This window comes from Panthera uncia, chromosome D2, assembly GCF_023721935.1.
Source record: "Panthera uncia isolate 11264 chromosome D2, Puncia_PCG_1.0, whole genome shotgun sequence".
NCBI classification, from domain to species: Eukaryota; Metazoa; Chordata; class Mammalia; order Carnivora; family Felidae; genus Panthera; species Panthera uncia.
The window spans coordinates 65,035,065-65,055,699 of record NC_064818.1 but is presented as its reverse complement, the minus strand read 5'-3'; the positions used below and the strand labels follow the sequence as shown (position 1 = coordinate 65,055,699).

The following is a 20,635-nucleotide window of genomic DNA, read 5'->3' as shown; positions in this document are numbered from 1 at the left end:
AGTGGATGTGAACTTATATCTCATTGTGATTTTGATTGGCATTTCTCTAATGGATAAAGATACTGAAAATCTTTTCATGTGCTCATTCACTCTTTGAATATCTTCTTAGGAAAAATGTGTGTTTGAAAATGTCTGTTCAGATGCCGTTGACCATTTTAAAATTGGGTTGTCATGGGGTGGCTGGGTGGCTCAGTTGGGTCAGCATCCAACTCGTGATTTAGGCTCAGGTTGTGATCTCACTGTTGTGGGATCGAGCCCCACATTGGGCTCTGTGATGGATGTGAAGCTTGCTTGGGATTCTCTCCCTCTGCTCCTTTCATGTATGTTCTCTTTCTCTCTCTCTCTCTCTCTCAAAAAAAAAAAAAAATTGGGTTGTCTTTTTTTGTTTTAATTTTTTAAAATGTTTATTTATTTTTGAGAGAGAGAGAGAGAGAGAGAGAGAGAAAGAGCAAGCAGGGGAGGGTCAGAGAGAGAGGCAGACACAGAATCCAAAGCAGGCTTCAGGGTTTGAACTGTCAGCACAGAGCCCCACTCAGCACAGAGCCCGACGTGGGGCTCAAACTCACAAACTATGAGATCGTGACCCGAGCCGATGTTGGCTGCTTAACCGACTGAGCCACCCAGGCGCCCCTGGGGTGGCCTTTTTATTGTTGAGTTGCAATAGTTCTTTTTTAAAATTTATTTTATTTTAATTTGTTATTATTATTATATCTTAGAGAGAGTGTGAGTAGGGGAGAGGGGCAGAGGGAGAGTGCGAAAGAAACTCTTAAATAGGCTCCACACTCGGTGTGGAGCCTGACACGGGGCTCTATCCCACGCCCTGAGCAGAAATCAAGAGTTGGGTGTTCAACCGACTGAGGCACCCAGGTGTCTCGCAATACTCTGGATGTTAGCCTCTTATCAGATATGAGTTGCAAATATTTTCTCTCATTTTATCAGTTGTCTTTTCTCTCTCTCTCTCTCTCTCTCTCTCTCTCTCTCTCTTTTTAACCATTTTATTTTAAGTAGCCTTCATACCCAATGTGGGGCTCAACTCATGACCCTGAGGTCAAGAGTCTCATGCTGTACCCACTGAGCCAGCCAGGTGCCCTGTCTTTTCACTTTCTTGATGGTATCCTCTGAAGTAAAAAAGTCTTTAATAAAGTCCAGTGTATCTTTTTCCTTCGGTTGCTTATACTTTTGATGTCGTATCTAAGAAATCATTGCCTAATCCAAGGTCAGGCAGATTTGTGCTTGTGTATTCTTCCAAGAAAACATTTATGTCTGTGATCCATTTTAAGTTAATTTTCATTTTTGGTGTGAGGGTAGGGGTTCAGTTTCGTTCTTTTGCATGTGGATTCCCCGTTGTCCTAGCATTATTTGTTGAAGACACTCTTTTTTTTTTTTCCCCTCCATTGAATAGTTTTGGCACTGTTGTCAAAAACTGGCAATAAGTGTGAGAGTTTATTTCTGAACTAATTCTGTCTCATTGATCTATATGCCAATACCTTATGCCAATAACACACTGTCTTGATTACTGTAGTTTTATTAGTTTTGAAATCAGGAAGGATGAATCCTCCAGTGTTGTTCTTTTTCAAGATTGATGTGGCTATTCTGGATTCCATTTCCATATGAATTTTAGGATTTGCTTGTCAATTTCTGCACATACAAGCTAGCTGAAATTTGATAGGGATTTACCTCTAGATTATTTTGGGGGAGCATTGCAATTTTAACAATACTGAGTCTTCCAATCCGTGAACATAGAATGTCTTTCCATTTATTTAGGTCTATTTTAATTTCTTTCACAATGTTTTGTAGTTTTCAGAGTATAAGCTTTGCATCTGTTTTGTTAAATATATTCCTAGGTACTCATTCTTTTGATGCTGTTGTAAATGAACTTTTCTTAGTTTTATTTTTGGATTGTTCATTGCAAGTATATAGAAATACAATTAATTACTGTATATTGATTTGGTATCCTGCAGTCTTGATTGCAGTCTTCTTTGTTCTAATTCTTTTGTGTAGGTTCTTCAAGATTTTCTATATTGAAGATACTGCTATTTGCAAGTAGAGATAATTTTACTTCTTTTCTAATCTTGATGCCTTCTATTTCGCTTTTTGCCTAATTGCCCTGGATAGAACCTCCAGTATAGTGTTGACTAAAGTAGCAAGATTGGACATCTTTGTCCTGTTCTTTATCTTAGAAAGTGTTCAACCTTTTAACATTAAAGATGATGTTAGCTGTTGGGGGGCCTGGGTGGCTCAGTCGATTAAGTGTCCAACTTTGGCTCAGGTCATGATCTCGCGGTTCATGGGTTCAAGCCCCGCGTTAGGCTCTGTGCTGAACACTTGCTCAGGGCCTGGAGCCTGCTTCAGATTGTGTGTCTCCCTCTCTCTCCGCCCCTCCCCTACTCATACTCTGTCTCTGTCTCTGTCTCTGTCTCTTTCCCCAAAATAAGTAAACATTAAAACATTTAAAAAAAAAAGAAGAAAGATGATGTTAGCTGTGGATTTTTGTAATATTCTTGATCAGGTTGAAGAATTTCTCTTCTAGTTTACTGAGTACTTTTATCATGAAGAGGTGTTGGCTTTTGTCAAAATGCTTTTTCTGTGTCTTCTGATGTCATCATGCAGTTTTTATTCTTTATTGATACTGTGTATTACATTAATTTTTGTATGTTGAACCCATCTTGCATTTATGGGATAAATCCCACTTGGTGATGGTATATGATCTTTTTTATATGTTAATGTATTCAGTTTCGTTAGTATTTTGCTGAGGATATTTGCACTTAGATTTATAAGAAATATTGACGTCTTTTTAATGAAAGAATATATGATCCTCAATAAAGAACATCTCATTCTGTCCAATGAGATTAAAGTAGCAGCCATCAGAGAGTAGGCCTGGAAAGATTGGTGAAAATGTCTGGTCTTCTCGTTCTGGCTATGTGGTGAATTGAGCTAATGTGGGCTCCTGTCCCTCTACTAATACATAAAAATGTAAAATTATGACAAAATTACCTTTAAGTTTAAATTTTTTTTTTTTCAACGTTTATTTATTTTTGGGACAGAGAGAGACAGAGCATGAACGGGGGAGGGACAGAGAGAGAGGGAGACACAGAATCGGAAACAGGCTCCAGGCTCTGAGCCATCAGCCCAGAGCCTGACGCGGGGCTCGAACTCACGGACCGTGAGATCGTGACCTGGCTGAAGTCGGACGCTTAACCGACTGCGCCACCCAGGCGCCCCATCTTTAAGTTTAAAACTGAATAAAATCCAAACCCTTTGTATGACCTACAGCAGGCTCCTTGTTGCCTCTGTTCTTGTCTCCTAACCACTTACCTCCCCACCTGCCAGCACACACGGTCACACCACACTGGCCTCCTTGCTTTCTCCGATGTATACCAGGCATACTCCTGCCTTAGGGATTTTGCACTTACTAGTCCCCTTCTCTAGAATGTTCTCAGACATTCACATGGCTTGATCTGTCACTTTTTTTTTTTAGGACTGCTAAAATGTCATCTGTTAGCAGAGAGACCTTGCCTAGCAACCCCGTATAAAATCACCTTTCCCTTTCCCTCTCTGACACTCTTCCCCTTGCCCCGCTTTACTTTTCTTCACAGAACTCCCTGACAGACTGTGTTCTTGTTTTGTGTCTAATGCCTCTCCTCCTGGATCCTCTTCGTTCTACATCCTCGAGCCCCTATCCCCCTACCCATGTAAACCTCCTGAGGTCAGAGATGTTGTCTGTTTTGTTCATTGTTGTGTCTAGAGTAGGGCCTCAATTACAGAAAAGTCTTGAAAGAAAGAGAAATTGTCAGGTGCCAGAAATTTAGGGGAACTTAAAGCTTGAATGGTATCTGGTAAGCCGAGCCTGGGGAGGTTATCAGACTCTATAGGCCTTCTTACCTGGGGTCCAGGGCATCAGACTATCCCTATATGGGGATAGGAGATTTGTGTGTAAATCTCCCAGCTAAGAAATTAAAGTGGAGATTAATCTCATAAGCAAACAACAGTGACAGTGGTGCTGGTACCACCAGGACATTTCACAGATAAAATAGTTTCTACTGAAGATAAGCTCTTAATAAAAGATTACAAAACACACAAGGAATAACTTACTAAGAGGGAGCCAGCAGGCCCAGCAAACTTGAAGTTTACTATCCCAAGACCTTCTTTTTTTAATTTAATTTTTAATTTTTTAAAATTTACCTCCAAGTTAGTTAGCATGTAGCGTAATAATGGTTTCAGAATCATTGTATAGAATTTAGTGATTCATCACTTACATATAACACCCAGTGCTCATCCCAGCAAGTGTCCTCCTTAATGCCCCTTGCCCATTTAGCTCATCCCCCCACCCAAGATGCCTCCAGCAATCCTCTGTTTGTTCTATTAAAGAGTCTCTTATGGTTTATCTCCCTCCCTGTTTTTAATATTATTTTTGCTTCCCTTCCTTGATGTTCGTCTGTTTGTATCTTAAATTTCACACATGAGAAGTCATATGTTATTTGTCTTTCTCTGACTGACCAATTTCGCTTAGCATAATACACTCTAGTTCCATCCATGTTGTTGCAAATGGCAAGATTTCATTCTTTTTGATTGCCTAGTAATACTCCATTGTATATATATACCACATCTTATTTATCCATTCATCCATCGATGGGCATTTGGGCTCTTTCCATACTTTGGCTATTGTCGATAGTGCTGCTATAAACATTGATATGCATGTGCCTCTTTGAAACAGCACTCCTGTGTCCTTTGGGTAAATACCTAGTAGTGCAGTTGCTGGGTTGTAGGGTAGTTCTATTTTTAACTTTTTGAGAAACCTCCATACTGTTTTCCAGAGTGGCTGCACCAGTTTGCATTCCCACCAGCAGTGCAAAAGAGATCCTCTTTCTCTGCATCCTCGCCAACATCTGAGTTGTTGCCCGAGTTGTTAATGTTAGCCATTCTGACAGGTGTGAAGTGGTATCTCATTGTGGGTTTGATTTGTAATTCCCTGATGATGAGTAATGTTGAGCATTTTTTCATGTGTTGGTTGGCCATCTGGATGTCTTCTTTGGAGAAGTGTCTGTTCCTGTCTTTTGCCCATTTCTTCACTGGATGATTTGTTTTTTGGGTGTTGAGTTTGAGAAGTTCTTTACAGATTTTGGATACTAACCCTTTGTCTGACATGTCATTTGCAGATAATCTTCTTCCATTCTGTTGGTTGCTTTTTAGTTTTGCTGATTGTTTCCTTGGCTGTGCAGAAGCTTTTTATCTTGATGAGGTCCCAGTAGTTCATTTTTGCTTTTGTTTCCCTTGCCTCCAGAGACGTGTTGAGTAAGAAGTTGCTGCAGCTGAGGTCAAAGAGGTTTTTTGCCTGCTTTCTCCTCTAGGATTTTGATGGTTTCCTGTCTTACGTTTAGGTCTCTCATCCGTTTTGAGTTTATTTTTGTGTGTGGTGTAAGAAAGGGGTCCAGGTTCATTCTTCTGCATGTCGCTGTCCAGTTTTCCCAACACTATTTGCTGAAGAGACTGTATTTTTTCCATTGGATATTATTTCCTGCTTTGTCAAAGATTAGTTGGTTCTAAGACCTTCTACGTCTGAAATGAATTCTAAAGTAAGGGCCCCGAATAATTGAAGTTAAGAGAAGGAATAGAAACCATAGTGAAAGAATGGGACACCATGAAGAAAGAGCAGGCAAATTAAAAAACAAAAGAAAACAAAAACCAGGAGTGCCTGGGTGGCTCAGTCATTGAGTGTCTGACTCTTGATTTCGGCTCAGGTCATGATCCTAGGGTCATGGGATTGGGCTCCATGGTGAGCGTGGAGCCTGCTTAAGATTCTCTTTCTCTCCTTCTGTTCTCTCCTGCCCTCTCTCTCTCTAAAAACAAACAAACAAACAAAACCCCAAACAAACCAAATAGAATTTGTACATGTGAAAAATATAGTTGTTGCCAATAAAATCTTTTTAGACTAGTTAGGAGATTAGACATAACTGAAGAGAATTCATGAATTAAGAGGTTAGATCTGACAAGGTTTGCCTGCTATGGTGCTGTTTTAGCTGCAGGTTTTATCTGAAACTTTTACTTAATTTCGTTTTGATATCGGGGTGAGAGTCCTTCTGACTCATGAAGGAAAATTGCTAAGTCAAGTAGATATCCTCTCTAAATAAGCCTTGCCACATATCCTATGGTCAAAGTCTGCAATATCCTGTTCTTTCTCTTCTTAAGGGTGAATCACCAGGATTTTCAGCTGAAAAATTTAAGAATAATTGAGCCTAACGAGGTGGCATACTCTGGTGACCCAGGCACGGAAACAGGTAATAATTTTGCCTATTAATTAGATGGAACATCTCAAAAGAATTAAAATTTTTTTTTTTTACGTTTATTTATTTTTTGAGAGACGTAGAGCACAAGTTGGGGAGGGGCAGAGAGAGAAGGAGACACAGAATCCGAAGCAGGCTCCAGGCTCTGAGCTGTTAGCACAGAGCCTGACGCGGGGTTCGAACTCACAAACTGTGAGATCATGACCTGAGCTGAAGTCGGACGCCCAACTGACTGAGCCACCCAGGCACCCCTCAAAAGAATTTTAGGTCCCCATACTCTAACTCCAAGTGGGAGAGAAGAGGGGGTAAAGGATTAATAATTGCTCATGGTTGGGACTAATTGGGTAGATATATATGTGGAAATTAAAAACCATTTTGTCTTTTGGCTTCTGGATAGTTGGTTACTATTTCTGTCTATATTTACCACTTTTTTAGGTAACATATTAGAGAATTTTAGTTTTTGTATTTCCTGTTTCTGGGGATTGGGTGGTGGTGGAAGAGGAGATAGGTTATTTTTTGGAAATGGCCTCTTCTGGTTTTTCTACTCTCTATTGTAAACTTTTATTGACTACCTTAGAGAGTGGCCTCCAATTTTTGTCTTAAGATTATGAAATGAGAAAAGTTTATAGTATAGTACTCTACTGTATACATTGAATGTACATTCAGGAAAATCTTTTTGGGAGAAATTTCTGGAACCATACTGTCTTCCCAGAACTGGCTGATTATATTGTTGGGTTGCCAGAATCCTGAATTCTGAAAAGTGGTATTTAAATGCATTTCTATCCCTTGAAAGCTAATGCTTTTCTGAGGACCACCCAGGAGAACCACAGCATTTCCTTTTAGTTGACTGAAAAAAATTGATCACCTGAAGCACATAAGCCGTGACTGGTCTCTCTTTGGAAGAGCAGTGCTATAATTGCATGCAGTTAGGTCCCTTTTCTTTAAAAATATAGATAAATGTATCCAACACATTTTGGGTCACATTAAGAAGGAGGGGAGGAAGAAGGAAGAAGGAATGAGAAATAAGTAAGTAAAGGGAAAAAGTGATCGAATGATACAATTTAGAGTTTAAAGAGAACTTCTCTTTATTATGTATGAAGAAAGAGAGGTCCAGGGAACATCAGTTGTCTGAGGTTGCTGATCCCAGCTGGAAACTAGAACCCACTTGTTTGACTCCATTGGTGTTAGAATACTTTGAAGAGAGCCTCTATTACGTCCCCTAGATAATATGTTATAGTAGAGCATAGACTTGGGAATTAGATAGATATTGAGTCTTGGTGCCTGATGATCCAGTTGTCTGGGGCAAGTATTTAACTCCTGTTCCTTTATAAAATGGGAATAGCGAAACCTCCCTTGGAGGGTTATTGTGAGAACTAACCACTAATGTGTGTAAAGCCCTCAGTCCTCACTCCGCAGTGAGACAGAAGGAAACCACTGCCTCTAAAGCTGTTGATGCTGGAAGAGCAGCCTGGCATCTTTGCATGTGTTAAGATGCTGAAATCGGAGTAAACCAGCTCCTTCTATTCTTACAACAAGGCGTGTAGGAAACCCAGCTGGTGCTTCAGATCCAGACTCAAATAATATTTCTTGAGCTTTTATAATGTACTAGATGCTGTGCATGGTGCTCTAACACATGATGTCAAGTTAAATTCTTCTAGCCACCCAGTGAGGTAAATATGGTGTGCTTTTCATGTACTTCTAAGCAGTGAAGTTTTGTTTATGATAAAGGCTGAAGGTTTAGAAACTTATTTCTAAAAGCAGGCCCGCATGTACAAGAGACTTTTAAGTGAGTCATTCTCTTTAAAGCATGATTTAAAAATACCTGGCAGCGTATGGGCTAATGTTACATCATGGCCTAGGCTTGTTGCTCTTGGCTTCTTTCTTCCCTGCACACCCTGATTAACTCTTGGCTGCTTCTAAATTTCTAAAAGTAATGGAATGTGGAGTGAGCAGATGCTGTAATATGACATCTAAGATCCTAGCTTTCTTCTTTCACTGAAGATTCATTGCTGTTGGTTATACTGAGTCTGGTTGATAAAAGATCATGACAAAGTTGTGACCTTGACTCAGCCATCTTTGAGTGAGCATATGTATGTGTTAGGTGGTGGGCTAGATACATGGATTCGGGAATGAGGATGGCATGGTCTCTCAGGGAGAAGCAATATATATGCCTGTTGCGCTATTTATCACATTGCCTTCGTAGTTAGTTAATGTGTATCTCTCTCTATTAATTGCACACACATAACATTTACTGTGTGTGCGACACTGTTTCTAAGTGCTTTGTATATGGTAACCTATCTAACCCTCATAAAAGTCACCTGGCGAGGGTAACCAGCCGAGGCTCTCATCTCCTCCATCTTGGCCGCGTTTTCAAGTGCTGCCACCTCCATGGCTGGGTCTTGTAATTCTATAAGCTTCGTCCCCTCCTCGGCTAGCTGCACACCCATTCAATTGCTTTCAGGGCCTGTTGTGCTTGCGGCCACAGCTGCTCCAGCCATCTTGGTGCCTGGAAGCCGCCTCCAGTCCCCCAGCCCATCGCTTTCGTCATTGCCTATCACTATCTTCTTCACCTTTGCTGTGGCTGCCGCTGCCACTTACCATGTTCTGACTGTGGGTTGCGGTCTGGGGAGCGCTTTCTTTGTGTCTGATATGGGTGACAAAGAAGTGGCTGCATCTGACCAAGGACACCAACCAAATGTGAAGGAAGAGGAGAAGGGAGCAGGGAAGGTGGTGACGGCAGGTGGCATTGTGTAGGGAAGTGCAGGGTGTGGAGTAGAGAAAGGCCTGTGGTGCTGATGTTTCCGAGGAGGCCGGTCAAGAGGGGAAAGGTGAGGATGAGGCAGAGATGGTGATGAAGGTCAGAATCTGGTGGTGAGGAGGCAGGTTATGGTGACCATGAGGCAGAGGATGTCCTTGGCCAGTTCCATTTTGCCTGTGATGATTTTCAGTTTGGAATTGAGGATTTTGTGCTTGCCGTTAGTTCTGTTGACTTTATTGATGAAGTCAGTGACTGATAAGGTTGATATGTACTCTGGTCAGTGCTATAAACTCCCAGTCAGTGCCATCAAAATCTTTAAGTCAGAATGTGCCCAAATAGAAGCCAAATCCTATAAGGAAATTGAAGATCTTGACAGAAAATACATTGGCTGCTATCATGTATTTGCTTTTTTTAAAATTCCAGATGCCCAGGCTGTACTCCAGACTAATTAAATTAGAAGTCCCCCAGGTAGTTCTGTTGTGCGGCCAAGGTGGAAATACTGCTCCGAGGAAGTCTGCATTTTGACTTGACTCTTTTTAATGTCAACTTGCTCAGAAATATGGTTTGAAGCCCCTGAAAGATGTCACAGTAAAGTTTCAGATGCTGGCAAGCTTACAAGGTTGCAGTAGGCTTCATTTTGAACCCAATGGAGGTGTTGACATATAAACTTAGGTCGGATCAGATAATTATGATCCTTCTTAGATAGAAGAGAAATTACAGGTTAAACAGATTAGACCAAAGGAAAGGATGCCTCTCTGAAAAGTATTCAGAGGCAGCTATAATGCAAGGAACATGGGAATGTTTGAATTGTGAATAGGACTGTTTCCAGTGACTCTGTCATTAAGTACTTGCTGTCCTGTGGAGACTCCTGAGATGGAGCCCTGGTGCCGGTGGTCGATGCTACCCTGGCAAATTAAGAATGGAGCACTTCTTCAGTGAGTCCCAAGATCAACATGGTACCTCACGGGGGAGTCTATTGGAGGTAACTGTAATGACTGAGACTTCTGTAGCCCCAGATGCTGGTGATGATGGAGAAGAAGCAGATAAAAATGTGGAAGACAAACCTAAACAGATCCACATCTAGCAGAGTTCAAGCCACACTGAGTCAGGCTGTCAGTCCTTGACCATACTGGTCGTATAATGGCTCCAATGTCACTCTTCATTACTTCCAACATTGTATGTTAGGACATGTATAGTTAAGTAAAATATTTTTTATTTGTTTAAAAAATGGGTCGGCAAAATACGAAACACTGGAGACACCAAATGTTGGTGAGGGAGTAGAGCAGCAGGAACTTTCATTCATTAATGGTGGGAGTGCAAAATGGTATAGCCACTTTGAAGACAAGTTTGGCAGTTTCTTACAAAACCAAATGTATTCTTACCTTAGGATCCAGTGGTCATTCTCCTTGGTATTTACCCAAAGGAGTTGGAAACTTAAGTCCATGCAAAAACCTGTACATGGATGTTTATGGCAGCTTCGTACACAACAGCCACAACTTGGAAGCAGCCATGATGACCTTCGGTAGCTGGATGTATACATAACCTGCGGTACATCCAGACAATGGGATATTATTCATCACTAAAAAGAAATGAGCTATCAAGAAAAGATGTGGAAGAACCTTAAACATATATTGCTAAGTGAAAGAAGCCAATCTGAAAAGGCTATGTGTTGTGTGATTCCAGCCGTCTGAATTTCTGGAAAAGTTAAAACTGTGCAGACAGTAAAAAGACTGGTCACTGCCGGGGATTGGGGGGCAGTGAGGCAGAGGGATAAAAAGACCGAGCAGAGAGGATTTTTAGGGCAATGAAAACTATTAAGCGGTTTCGTATTATGCTATAATGCTAGATACGTGACATGCATTTGTCAAAACCTGTAGAATGTACCACACCAAGAGTGAATCCTAAAATGAACTGTGGGCTTAGGGGGATAATAATGTGTCTGTGTAGGTTTATCAGTGGTAACCAATGTACCACTCTGGTGGGTGATCTTTTTTTGTTTTTCAAATTCAATTTATTTTATTCTTTTTTCAAGTTTTTATTTAAGTTCCAGTGAGGTACCATACAGTGTAATTTTAGTTTCAGATGTACGGTTTAGTGATTCAACACTTACTTACAGTACCCAGTGCTCATCATGAGTGCCCTCCTTAATCCCCATCACTTATTTAACCTATGATCCCACCCTGCCTTCCTCTGGCCTCCCCTCTGGTCACCATCAGTTTTTTCTGTATAGTTAGGAGTCTGTTTCTTGGTATTCCTCTTTTCTCCACTATGTACGTTTGTTTTGTTTCTTAAATTCCACATATGAGTGAAATCATATGGTTGTTGTCTTTCTCTGACTGACTTAATTCACTTAGCATAATGTTTTCTGGCTCCATTGGTGGGGAATCTTGGTTGTGGGGGAGGCTGTGTGTATGTTGGAAAAGAGAGGTATATGGGAACTCTCTGTGTTTTCTGCTCAGTTTTGCTGTGAATCTGTAACTGTTCTAAAAAAGTAAAATCTATTTTAAAAATGAGCTGGAAAAACTCATTATTCTACTTGAATTCTAATAGTGTGGTTTTGTGCCAGTATATGGGGTGTGGAAAAATATGTATGGTCCCTGTTCTATAATTGACTTTTTGTGAAGTTGTTTTGTTATATGCCCATGGGACTATAACTATGATATAGTCATTCTCTAGTCATATATCTATAGTTATCTTATGTATGAGTTATCAGAACCGTTCACTGATGTCAGTAATGTTTGAGAAAAGTTTTTTGAAAAACCAGCTGAAATGATTTGAAAGTTTGTATTATGTCCTTTATCACATAGAGATTGTCTCTTGTACTCATCAGGAGGCAAGAATACATTTTTGATTTGAGTATTTCTTTTGATGATTTCTTTACTAGAAATTAGTGAAAGTATGAAGTGTAAGAATTTCTAGTAAGACTACATTTAACATTTTCTTTTTAAAATGATTTTCATATTTGTTTCAGTTTTGTATTTTCTTGAGCTGGTGACTCCAGCTCTAGTCTTATTGGGATAGACTCTTAGGGACCCCTTGGACTTTTTCAGGGCCCGTTTGGAAAACCCTGGATCTACTGTGCAACCACCATATTTTAGAGAGGTGAACACAGACACTGAGACCCCACTCCCTTTCTCTCTGAGGTTGCACACCCAGTTGACAGTAGGCATTCACTAGATCACTTGACTTAGACTTTTAACTTGTAGTGGACTGATCTCCTAATCTGTGGTTGGCTAACAAAAATATTGTAATATGATATTTTAAGTTTATTTATTTATTTTGAGAGAGAGAGAGAGAGAGAGAGAGCACGAGTTGGGTAGGAGCAGGGAGAGGGAGAGAGAATTCCAAGCAGGCTCCGTGCTGTCAGCACAGAGCCTGATTTCACAAACCATGAGATCATGACCTGAGCTGAGATCAAGAATCAGACGCTTAACCGACTGAGCCACCCAGGCGCCCCTAAAATGTACTTCTTTTAATGCGGTCAAGCTTAAGCAGTAAAACATCAGAAAAAGAAAAGAAAAATCACTCCAAGTCCCTCTCTCCAAAGGTAGCCACTAATTAACACTTGGGTGACTGGCCTTCTAGAAACTTCTCTCTGAATATACACATACAGATTTCCAAATAAAAACAATCTATACATCTTTTTTTGTAATTTGTTTTTAATCAACCACCAGTGGTTTTGGTGTCTTTGCCAGTTAAATATAGGTCAGTGTAATTTTTTTTTGGTCTGTAATTTTTAACGATTTTGTAGTGTCCTGTTGTATATATTATAGTTCATTTACCCAATTGTGTATTTTCCTCCACATTTTTTTTTTTTTATTATCAACAAAGATAGACAGGTATCTTTGTGCATCTGTTTATCTCTTTAGAATATAGTCCTGGAAGTGGAAGAGGTAACTGATCAATTTGGAAATGAGTATCAGTAGCTCAACTTTCCATGCCGCAAATGGCTATTGGGAAGTGGTATTTAAGAACTGTAAACTGTAGAGTTCCTGGGACCTTTGGTGTTGGTGTGGTGGGGGGTGGTCAGTTTGAAAATGCAGCTAGGGTTGGGCAGCTGGCAGGCCCATCCCTAGGGCTGCCTTTGAACTAGTCACTGAGTTGCCCGGGGCAAGCTGGTTTTGGAACAAACTCTCCTGTTGTTGCAGACGGCAGAATGGCTCCAAAGGTAACCTCAGAGCTGCTTCGGCAGCTGAGACAAGCCATGAGGAACACGGAGTATGTGACAGAACCGATCCAGGCCTACATCATCCCATCAGGAGACGCCCACCAGGTACTAAGTGGAGATGGGCCAGGGTTGGATCTCATCAGCCTGTCCTCTGTTGTCATTCTTTTCCTCCACCCCCAGTGTGTTTGTAGGATTCTAGCTGTCAGTCCACAACCGAGTGTGTCCTCCAGGGCTTGGCACCAGGGACCTGTGTCTAGTAGGGTCTCACTGAATGCTTGTTGCTTTGGCCCTGGCTTCCTTATTTCCAGTGAATATAGCCAGCTTTTAATAACTTGTGGAAGCATTAATGGACAAATGAAGGGGCAGAGATCTGGACCTTTCTTTCGCTGACACACCTAACCTCCTCTCCTCTGCCACACCCTATCCTTAGCAGAATTGTCTGTTCTGCCTCCCTTCTCCTCTCCCCATGCAGACTGTCCTGTCCCTCTGACATGGCCAGAAGAGCAGCCAGAAAGTTGTCACGGATCTCTACCCTAGCAGGTTTTAGGGGTAGTTCTGAATAACACCCTCCTTCCCCCCGCAACCACTACCTTTGATGGAAGTAACTCAGTAAGTGACCTTTACCTCTGAAAACACTGGTGAGCTAAATATGGGAGAATCGGGTTTGGAGAGGTGGAGATTGCATGTGGTGGGGCTGAAGGGCAGGGGGTGAAAGCATTCTAGTATCTACTCTTTTAGGTCATTCAGTCAGCAAGTGTTGGAATGCCTGTACCATGGTCATGGTCCTGCAGGGTTACAGAGATGAATTTAATATTGAATTCCTGCCCTCACTACGCTGATGGTTTAGTAGAGAGATGAGACAGTATACAAAGTACTGTTCTCCCATAGAGTCATCTATACATATATATTTTTTATAACCTTTGCTTACGTGCGAGGCACTGCCTTAGGTGTGGTATGTGACACAAAGATTAGAATGGTCCTGCTCCCAAGAACATACGGTTGAGTAAAGGAGTAAAGATACATACACATGTGTCTGTATTACAAGGTGGAATGTGGAAATGCCATCAAGAAAATATGGGCAAAGCGCTTTGCAAGTTTAGGGTTGAGAGGGAAAGATGACTGAGGGCTTTATGAGCAGGGAAGACATTTGAACTGGATGTTGAAGGATGGGTAGAGTTGGATAAATAGAGGAAGGACGGAGAGGATTCTAGGCAGGAAGATTAGTGGGAGCAAAGGCCGAGGAGCAGGACAGGGAAGGTTGGAGTGCTTTTGAGAAACAACATGGCAAGTGCCCCTGGCAGAAGCCCAGGCAGGTAATAAGCGATAGTGGGAATACAGCTGGTGCTCTCTGATCCCTCAGGGGCAGGTAACAGAAACCGCCCTGAGGTCCTTTGAGCAATAAAAGGCTTTATAAGGGTTTATGGGCAGGGCCACTGCGCTGGCAGAACTCTAGGTTGTGAATGGTGGTCTCTGGAGTTGTGCGATGTCAGGGCCTCAGATGGGGCGGCTCGTGGAACCTGAGGGCAGGAATGCAGCTGGCCAAGAACAACCGAGATGGGAAGGGTTTCAGTTCTTGCCGTAGATCAGTTTCTCCCTTTCTTAGGGAACATGGTAGACAGTAAACAGGGGCCAACCAATAGTTCCCACATTTATATCTTTTGATCTTTTACTTTCAAGATACCAGATTGAGCTAGAACCTTAATCCCAAGTCCAGAGTCCTGGTTGAGAACTTGATTAGCATAGTAGCTTGGTGTTTATCATTGGGGTGTGTGTGGGTGTGTGTGTGTGTGTGTGTGTGTGTACACACATGTGTGGTATGGCATGTGGTACAGACATGACTGATGATGACTGATAAGGGTCTATCATGATGGAGGGGTGGCACATAAGAGTATTACTGTAAGTTGAGCAAAGTTCTCAAAAGATGTTCACTTTAACTGGCCGCTTTTCTGCCCCTCCTCAAGGGTGCCAGACTACATGGTTGTGACAATATCAGGCCAGTGCTAACCTGGGACAGCATGAAGATTGGACCCCTGCCTGGAAACATAAGATTTCCTGGCCTCAGGAACCAATGAAGGGCTGAAGTAAATAACCAAAGGGATTGGATAATTAGAGGCAACAGCATGCAGTTCGGTGTACTTTGATGTTTAGAGCGGTATTCCCCAAACAGTATTCTGTAGTATTCCTGTTGTGTCTCATAAGGTGTTCTGCAAAAAGTGTATTCAGTGGTTAAGAATATAGTGAAATGAGCTAAACAGTTTCTATCTTTACGATAACAAAGTTCAACATAAAATTTATCATCCTATTTTCAAGTATGCAGTACAGTGGGTTAACTATATGCACATTGTTGTGTAATAGATCTCTAGAACTTTTTCATCTTACAGAACTGAAACTCTATACCCATTGAACAACCCCCCAGTCCCACCTCCCACTACTCACACTTACCACTCTCCACTCTACTTTCTAAGAGATGACTACTTTATATACCTCCCGTAAGTGGAATCATACAGTATTGTCTTTTTGTGACTGGCTTATTTCACTTTGCATAATGTTTTTTAGGTTCATCCATGGTGTAGCTTATGATAGGATTTCCTTTCTAAAGTCTGAATGATAATTCATTGTATGTATATACCACCTTATTTTTAAAGTTTATTTTTATTTTGAGGGAGCAGAGAGAGAGAGAGAGAGAGTGAGAGAGCACACACGAACAAGTGGAGGAGGAGCAGAGAGAAGGAAAGACAGAATCCCAAGCAGGTTCGACACTGTCTGCACAAAGCCCAGTGTGGCGTTCGAACCTAGGGACCGCGAGATCATGACCTCAGCCAAGATCAAGAGTTGGACGCTTAACTGATTTAGCCACCCAGGTGTCCCTATACCACATTTTGTTTTTATATGCCACATTTGAAAAAAATCTTTTCATCTGTTCGTGAACATTTGGGTTGCATCCAGTTCTTGGCTTTTGTGAATGATGCAGGGAACATGGGTGTGTAAATGTCTCTTTGGGATACAGTTTCAGGTCTTTTGGATATATACCCAGAAGTGGGATCTCTGGATCATATAGTAATTCTATTTATTTTTTGTTTTTTATAATTTTTTTAATCTTTATTTTTGAGAGAGAGAGAGAGGATGAGTGGGGGAGTGGGAACAGAGAGAGAGAGAGAGAGAGAGAGAGAGAAAGAGAGAGACACAGAATCCAAAGCAGGCTCCAGGCTCTGACCTGTCAGCACAGAACCCAACACAAGGCTCAAACTCACGATCCGTGAGTTAGTGACCTGAGCTGAAGTCAGGTGCCCCTAGTTTTTTTTTTTTTTTTTTTTTTTTTAAGTAAACTCTTAACTTCTTAACCCCAATGTGGGATTGAAGTCATGACCCCAAGATCAAGGGTGACATGCTCTACAGACTGAGCAAGCCAGGTGCCCCAGTAATTCTCATTTTTTGAGGAGCCTCCATACTGCTTTCCATGGTGGCTGTGCCATTTTACATTTTCACCAACAGTGCACAAGGGTTGCCAACACTTATTTTCTGTTTTTTTCCCCCCTATAGTGGAATCCTAACAGATACGAGGTAATATTGCATTTTTTTTTCATTGTGGTTTTGATTTGCATTTTCCTGATGGTTAGTGATGTTGAGCATCTTTTCATATGTTTGTTGGCCCTCTGTATGTCTCTTTTGGAGAAACGTCTGTTTGAGTCCTTTGCCCATTTGACCAGTTTCTTAACTGCAGGACTTCTCGGGGCCTTTAGATGCTAATGTGCACTGTAAAGTTGCACTTTAATGTGCAACTCTAAGGAGAGGAAGAAGTATTCAGCATTTCCTAGACTTAAATTAAATGTCCATGGATTTCCCACAGTCATCTTAGGGGTAGGGTAAGGGACTCAGTGTTCCATGGAATTCCTTGCTCCATTGATCCACAACAACACTTTTCATGCCATGATGGGTTAGAACTGGATTGAAGAGGTGAGGGGAAAGGGAGATCCTTGTGTCGAGAGAGGAAGCCACTGAAGACTAGGGTTCTGCCTGCAAAAGTGGATGAAGAGGGAGGCGAGAGAGTGCGAGATGTGAGTATAGGAGAAGTAGAAGATTCAGTCGGAACGGGGGTGGCATGTGAGGAAGCCAGGGTGGCGGGTATGTTACTGTTAGATTTAGTAGGCGTTGGTGGGGGCAGGGGAGGTGGGTGCAGTTTAGGGTGGGGGTTGGTGACAATTCTTCCTTTCACCTCTGTCCTCTAGAATGGACTAACAAGATTCACCACCTTCGTGGGAACCAAAGTTTCCTGTTGGCTAAGGGCTAGATGAGTAAGTAGTTTGGCCCCACACAACCTGGGCCTGAGTCCTGGTAGGAGATACGGGTAGCAGGCACCCCAGCATTTAGGAAGGGCAGACTCTAGCCTTGTCCCTGAGGAGGTCCTTTCTTTCCCCTCCTGTCCAGGCTCCTCTGATGGGTCTTCCTTGTCTCCAGTCAGTCCCAGGCTTTAGCCTCTGGACGTGGGCTTCATGTCACATGGATTCCGTGCCGACGCACCAGTGATATTTTTCATTTTCTGCGTCTCAAGCATCAGGCAGTTGCCCTGGACTGATTTGGTTGCTGCTCTTGTATCTCCATATTGAGCAGGATGCTGGTTCCTGCGGTGGGAGCACATTATATGGCAGTTGGTGTGGGGTCTTCTGTGAGTTCCTGGATCAGTCTGGCTTCTCCAGACAGAACCAATAAAATTATATAGAGATGTCCGTGTGTGTAGAGGGACGTATCATGAGGGAGGGCTCCCACAGTAGTTCCCCTGGTTCTCAGACCTTTGGGTTTGAGCTGGAACCACACCACTGGCGTTCTGCTTCCCGCAGCTTGTGGTTACCCAGTGCTGTATGTCCCTGTCTGAGTTAAAGGCCCGAGAATCAGGAATGCTGATGTCCGAGGGCGGGAGAAGATGAATGCCTCCGCTCAAACGAGGGAGCAAATTTGACTTTCCTCTACTCTTTTGATCTCTTCAGACCCTCAGTGGATTGGATGATGATTGCATTGGTAGGATGATCTTTAGTCCGTCTACCGATGCAAAATTTTTTTTTAACTTTATTTATTTTAAGAGAGAGAGAGGATCCCAAGCAGGCTCCATGCTCTCAGCCTGGAGCCCGATGTGGGGCTCAGTCTCATGAACTGTGAGATCATGACCTGAGCCGAAACCAAGAGTCGGACATTCAACCAGCTGAGCTGCCCAGGTGCTGCATACTGACGCAAATGTTATCTCTTCTAGGAACCACCTTACAGACACAGCCAGAAATAATGTCTTGCCAGCTAGCTATCTGGAGATGGTCTAAAGTCAAGTGGCTCATAAAATTAACCATCACAGTCCCCTAGCACTGTTGTCTGAAATTGGGTCTCTCCTCTGAGAGAGTCTCACAGGCCGTCATAGAGCCCCAGCCAAAGATTCCTAACAGTTTGGGGCGCCTGGGTGGCCCAGCTGGTTAAGCGTCTGACTCTTGCTCTCACCTCGGGTCTTGATCTCAGGGTCAAGAGTTCAAGCCCCATATTGGGCTCTGCACTGGGTGTGAAGCCTGCTTAAAAAAGAAAAAAAAAAAAAAAAAAAAAGAAAAAAAAGAAAGGACTCCTTATAGTTCACCTCAGGGAGAGGCCTCAGGTGTGTGAAAGACTGGATCCATGAGTGTTATTTGAATTAAAAGTTGAAAGTTTCTGGGTAAGGGGTGTGACAAGCTTTGCACTGTTGGTATTTCAGTTTGTTTTATTCTGCCTGGAGTTAGAATATAATCTATCTGTTTACTAGCAGGGGATTTTCTTGTAGCCAAGACAGGCCAAGTTTATCTTGATAACCTTGGTTCTGGGTGCTGTTCGTCAGCCAGTTTGGGTTTTTGATTTTTGGTTTTGGTCATTATAAAGCTGTTTCTGGTCAATGGCCTGATAAACTTGTCTTCGTTGCTAAACTTTGGGAATGGCAGTGAGGTTGGCCAAACGGCAGGTGATGTAACAGGCTCTCATCAGCCCTTCATCTCCTGCTAATGGTCCCGGAATATCAGAATTGGATGGCTTCTCCCTGGATGAGTAACTGAGAGTCAGGAATTGAGGCTTCTGTCAGACAAGTCGGGACCCATTGAGGGATTTTGAATAAGAGAAGGACCAGGGGTTAGTATGGATTGGAGAAAGGAGATACTGGAGACTGAGAAGCCATTGGGAGGCCATTGCAGGATCCCAGAGTCAGGATACAGAGGGCTGGGACGTGATGCCGGCCTTAGGAGCAGAGAAGAGGGGAAGGATTGGAGGAGATGCCATAGAACACAGACTGAGTGTGGACCTGACAGGCAGATGGCAGAGGGGTTTGGGAAGGTTGGAACCTGAGAGGGTTTGTGATGCTGTCCAGAGAAGCAAATGAGAAGTCCCGAGTCCCTTTCTCGGTTCCTGTGGAGAGGTGGGGCAGAGTTGGGGTGACTGCTAAGTGGGACTCTGGGGCCTTGCCAGGACTGTGAGGACAAGAAGGAAGGCTCGGCTTTGTGTGTGACCTGCTGCAGCAGCCTTCTCGGTAATAGAGAGGCTGCTGTTCTCTGTGGCTCTTGTTCCTAATTGTTTCATTTCAGGCTAGATTCAGAGTTAATGGAATTTCTCCTACGGGTGGGGAAGGGAGGGTGTTGGAGAATGAAGGAAAATCTTGAATTCTGTCCTTTGTGTACTTTCCAAAACACAAATACACACACCCATGCACTGTTCCGTGCTAGAGAGAAAATGCACCCCAAATGCGTAATTACACGGGGACCTGGCACTCCAGGGGTCTGGTCCTCACTGTCCTCTGCAACTCTGAGGGGTTCTTTCTCTGTAAATCCAGAATAAGGGTTGCGGTATCATGAGTTTGGGCCCAGGGAGACTTTTGAGGTGAGGAATTGTCCATTCTTTCTGGTAATCTGGATGCTTTCATGTACCATCTAAGTCAAACATTGGGATTTGTGGGCGTCATTGGCCCCACGTCAGGAGAATCATTGGTTGGGGCCAGAGCTATGCCAGCTCTGCCTTTAAGAAATCCAAATTCTTTATCCTTCCCATCTGTAAGGCTTTATATTCTGTTCCTGGGGGTAGTTTAATCGAAGGGTCATGTTCTGTCAGAGGTGACTGTGCCAACTTGAGTTTTTGGCTATTTTTATGGTTCTTCCTTCTGGAAGACTTGAATCAGATTTTCCTAAACTCTGTCCTACTCCCCTTCTTCCTGGAGTTGGCTTCCTGTTTTGTATTTCTTAAACAGACTCTCTCCTAGGGTGGAGCAGTGATTTTTATCACAGAGTGATTTTATCCACTGTATTAATTAGAGTAATGCTAGCTATGGTAACAGATCTCAACGTTTCAGTGGCCGGGTACTGTGGAACCTTAACGCTTGTTTATGTAGCAGTCTGGAATGGGTGTTCTTGGTTGGTGGCTGACTTTCTTCCACTAGTAAGAGAG

At 42.6% G+C, this 20,635-nt stretch overlaps 1 protein-coding gene across 2 annotated transcripts in view; it reads left to right on the top strand.

Moving 5' to 3' along the window:
• The window catches only part of XPNPEP1 (X-prolyl aminopeptidase 1), a 58,518-nt gene that overhangs the window by 5,104 nt on the left and 32,779 nt on the right, over window positions 1–20,635 (top strand). The window contains exons 2-3 of one of the 2 annotated variants that reach the window (XM_049645719.1): window positions 6,187–6,275; window positions 13,188–13,312. In XM_049645719.1, the coding sequence (XP_049501676.1) occupies window positions 6,187–6,275; window positions 13,188–13,312 (214 nt within the window). The remainder of the gene's footprint in view (window positions 1–6,186; window positions 6,276–13,187; window positions 13,313–20,635) is intronic. The other variant, XM_049645721.1, reaches the window with a different exon arrangement.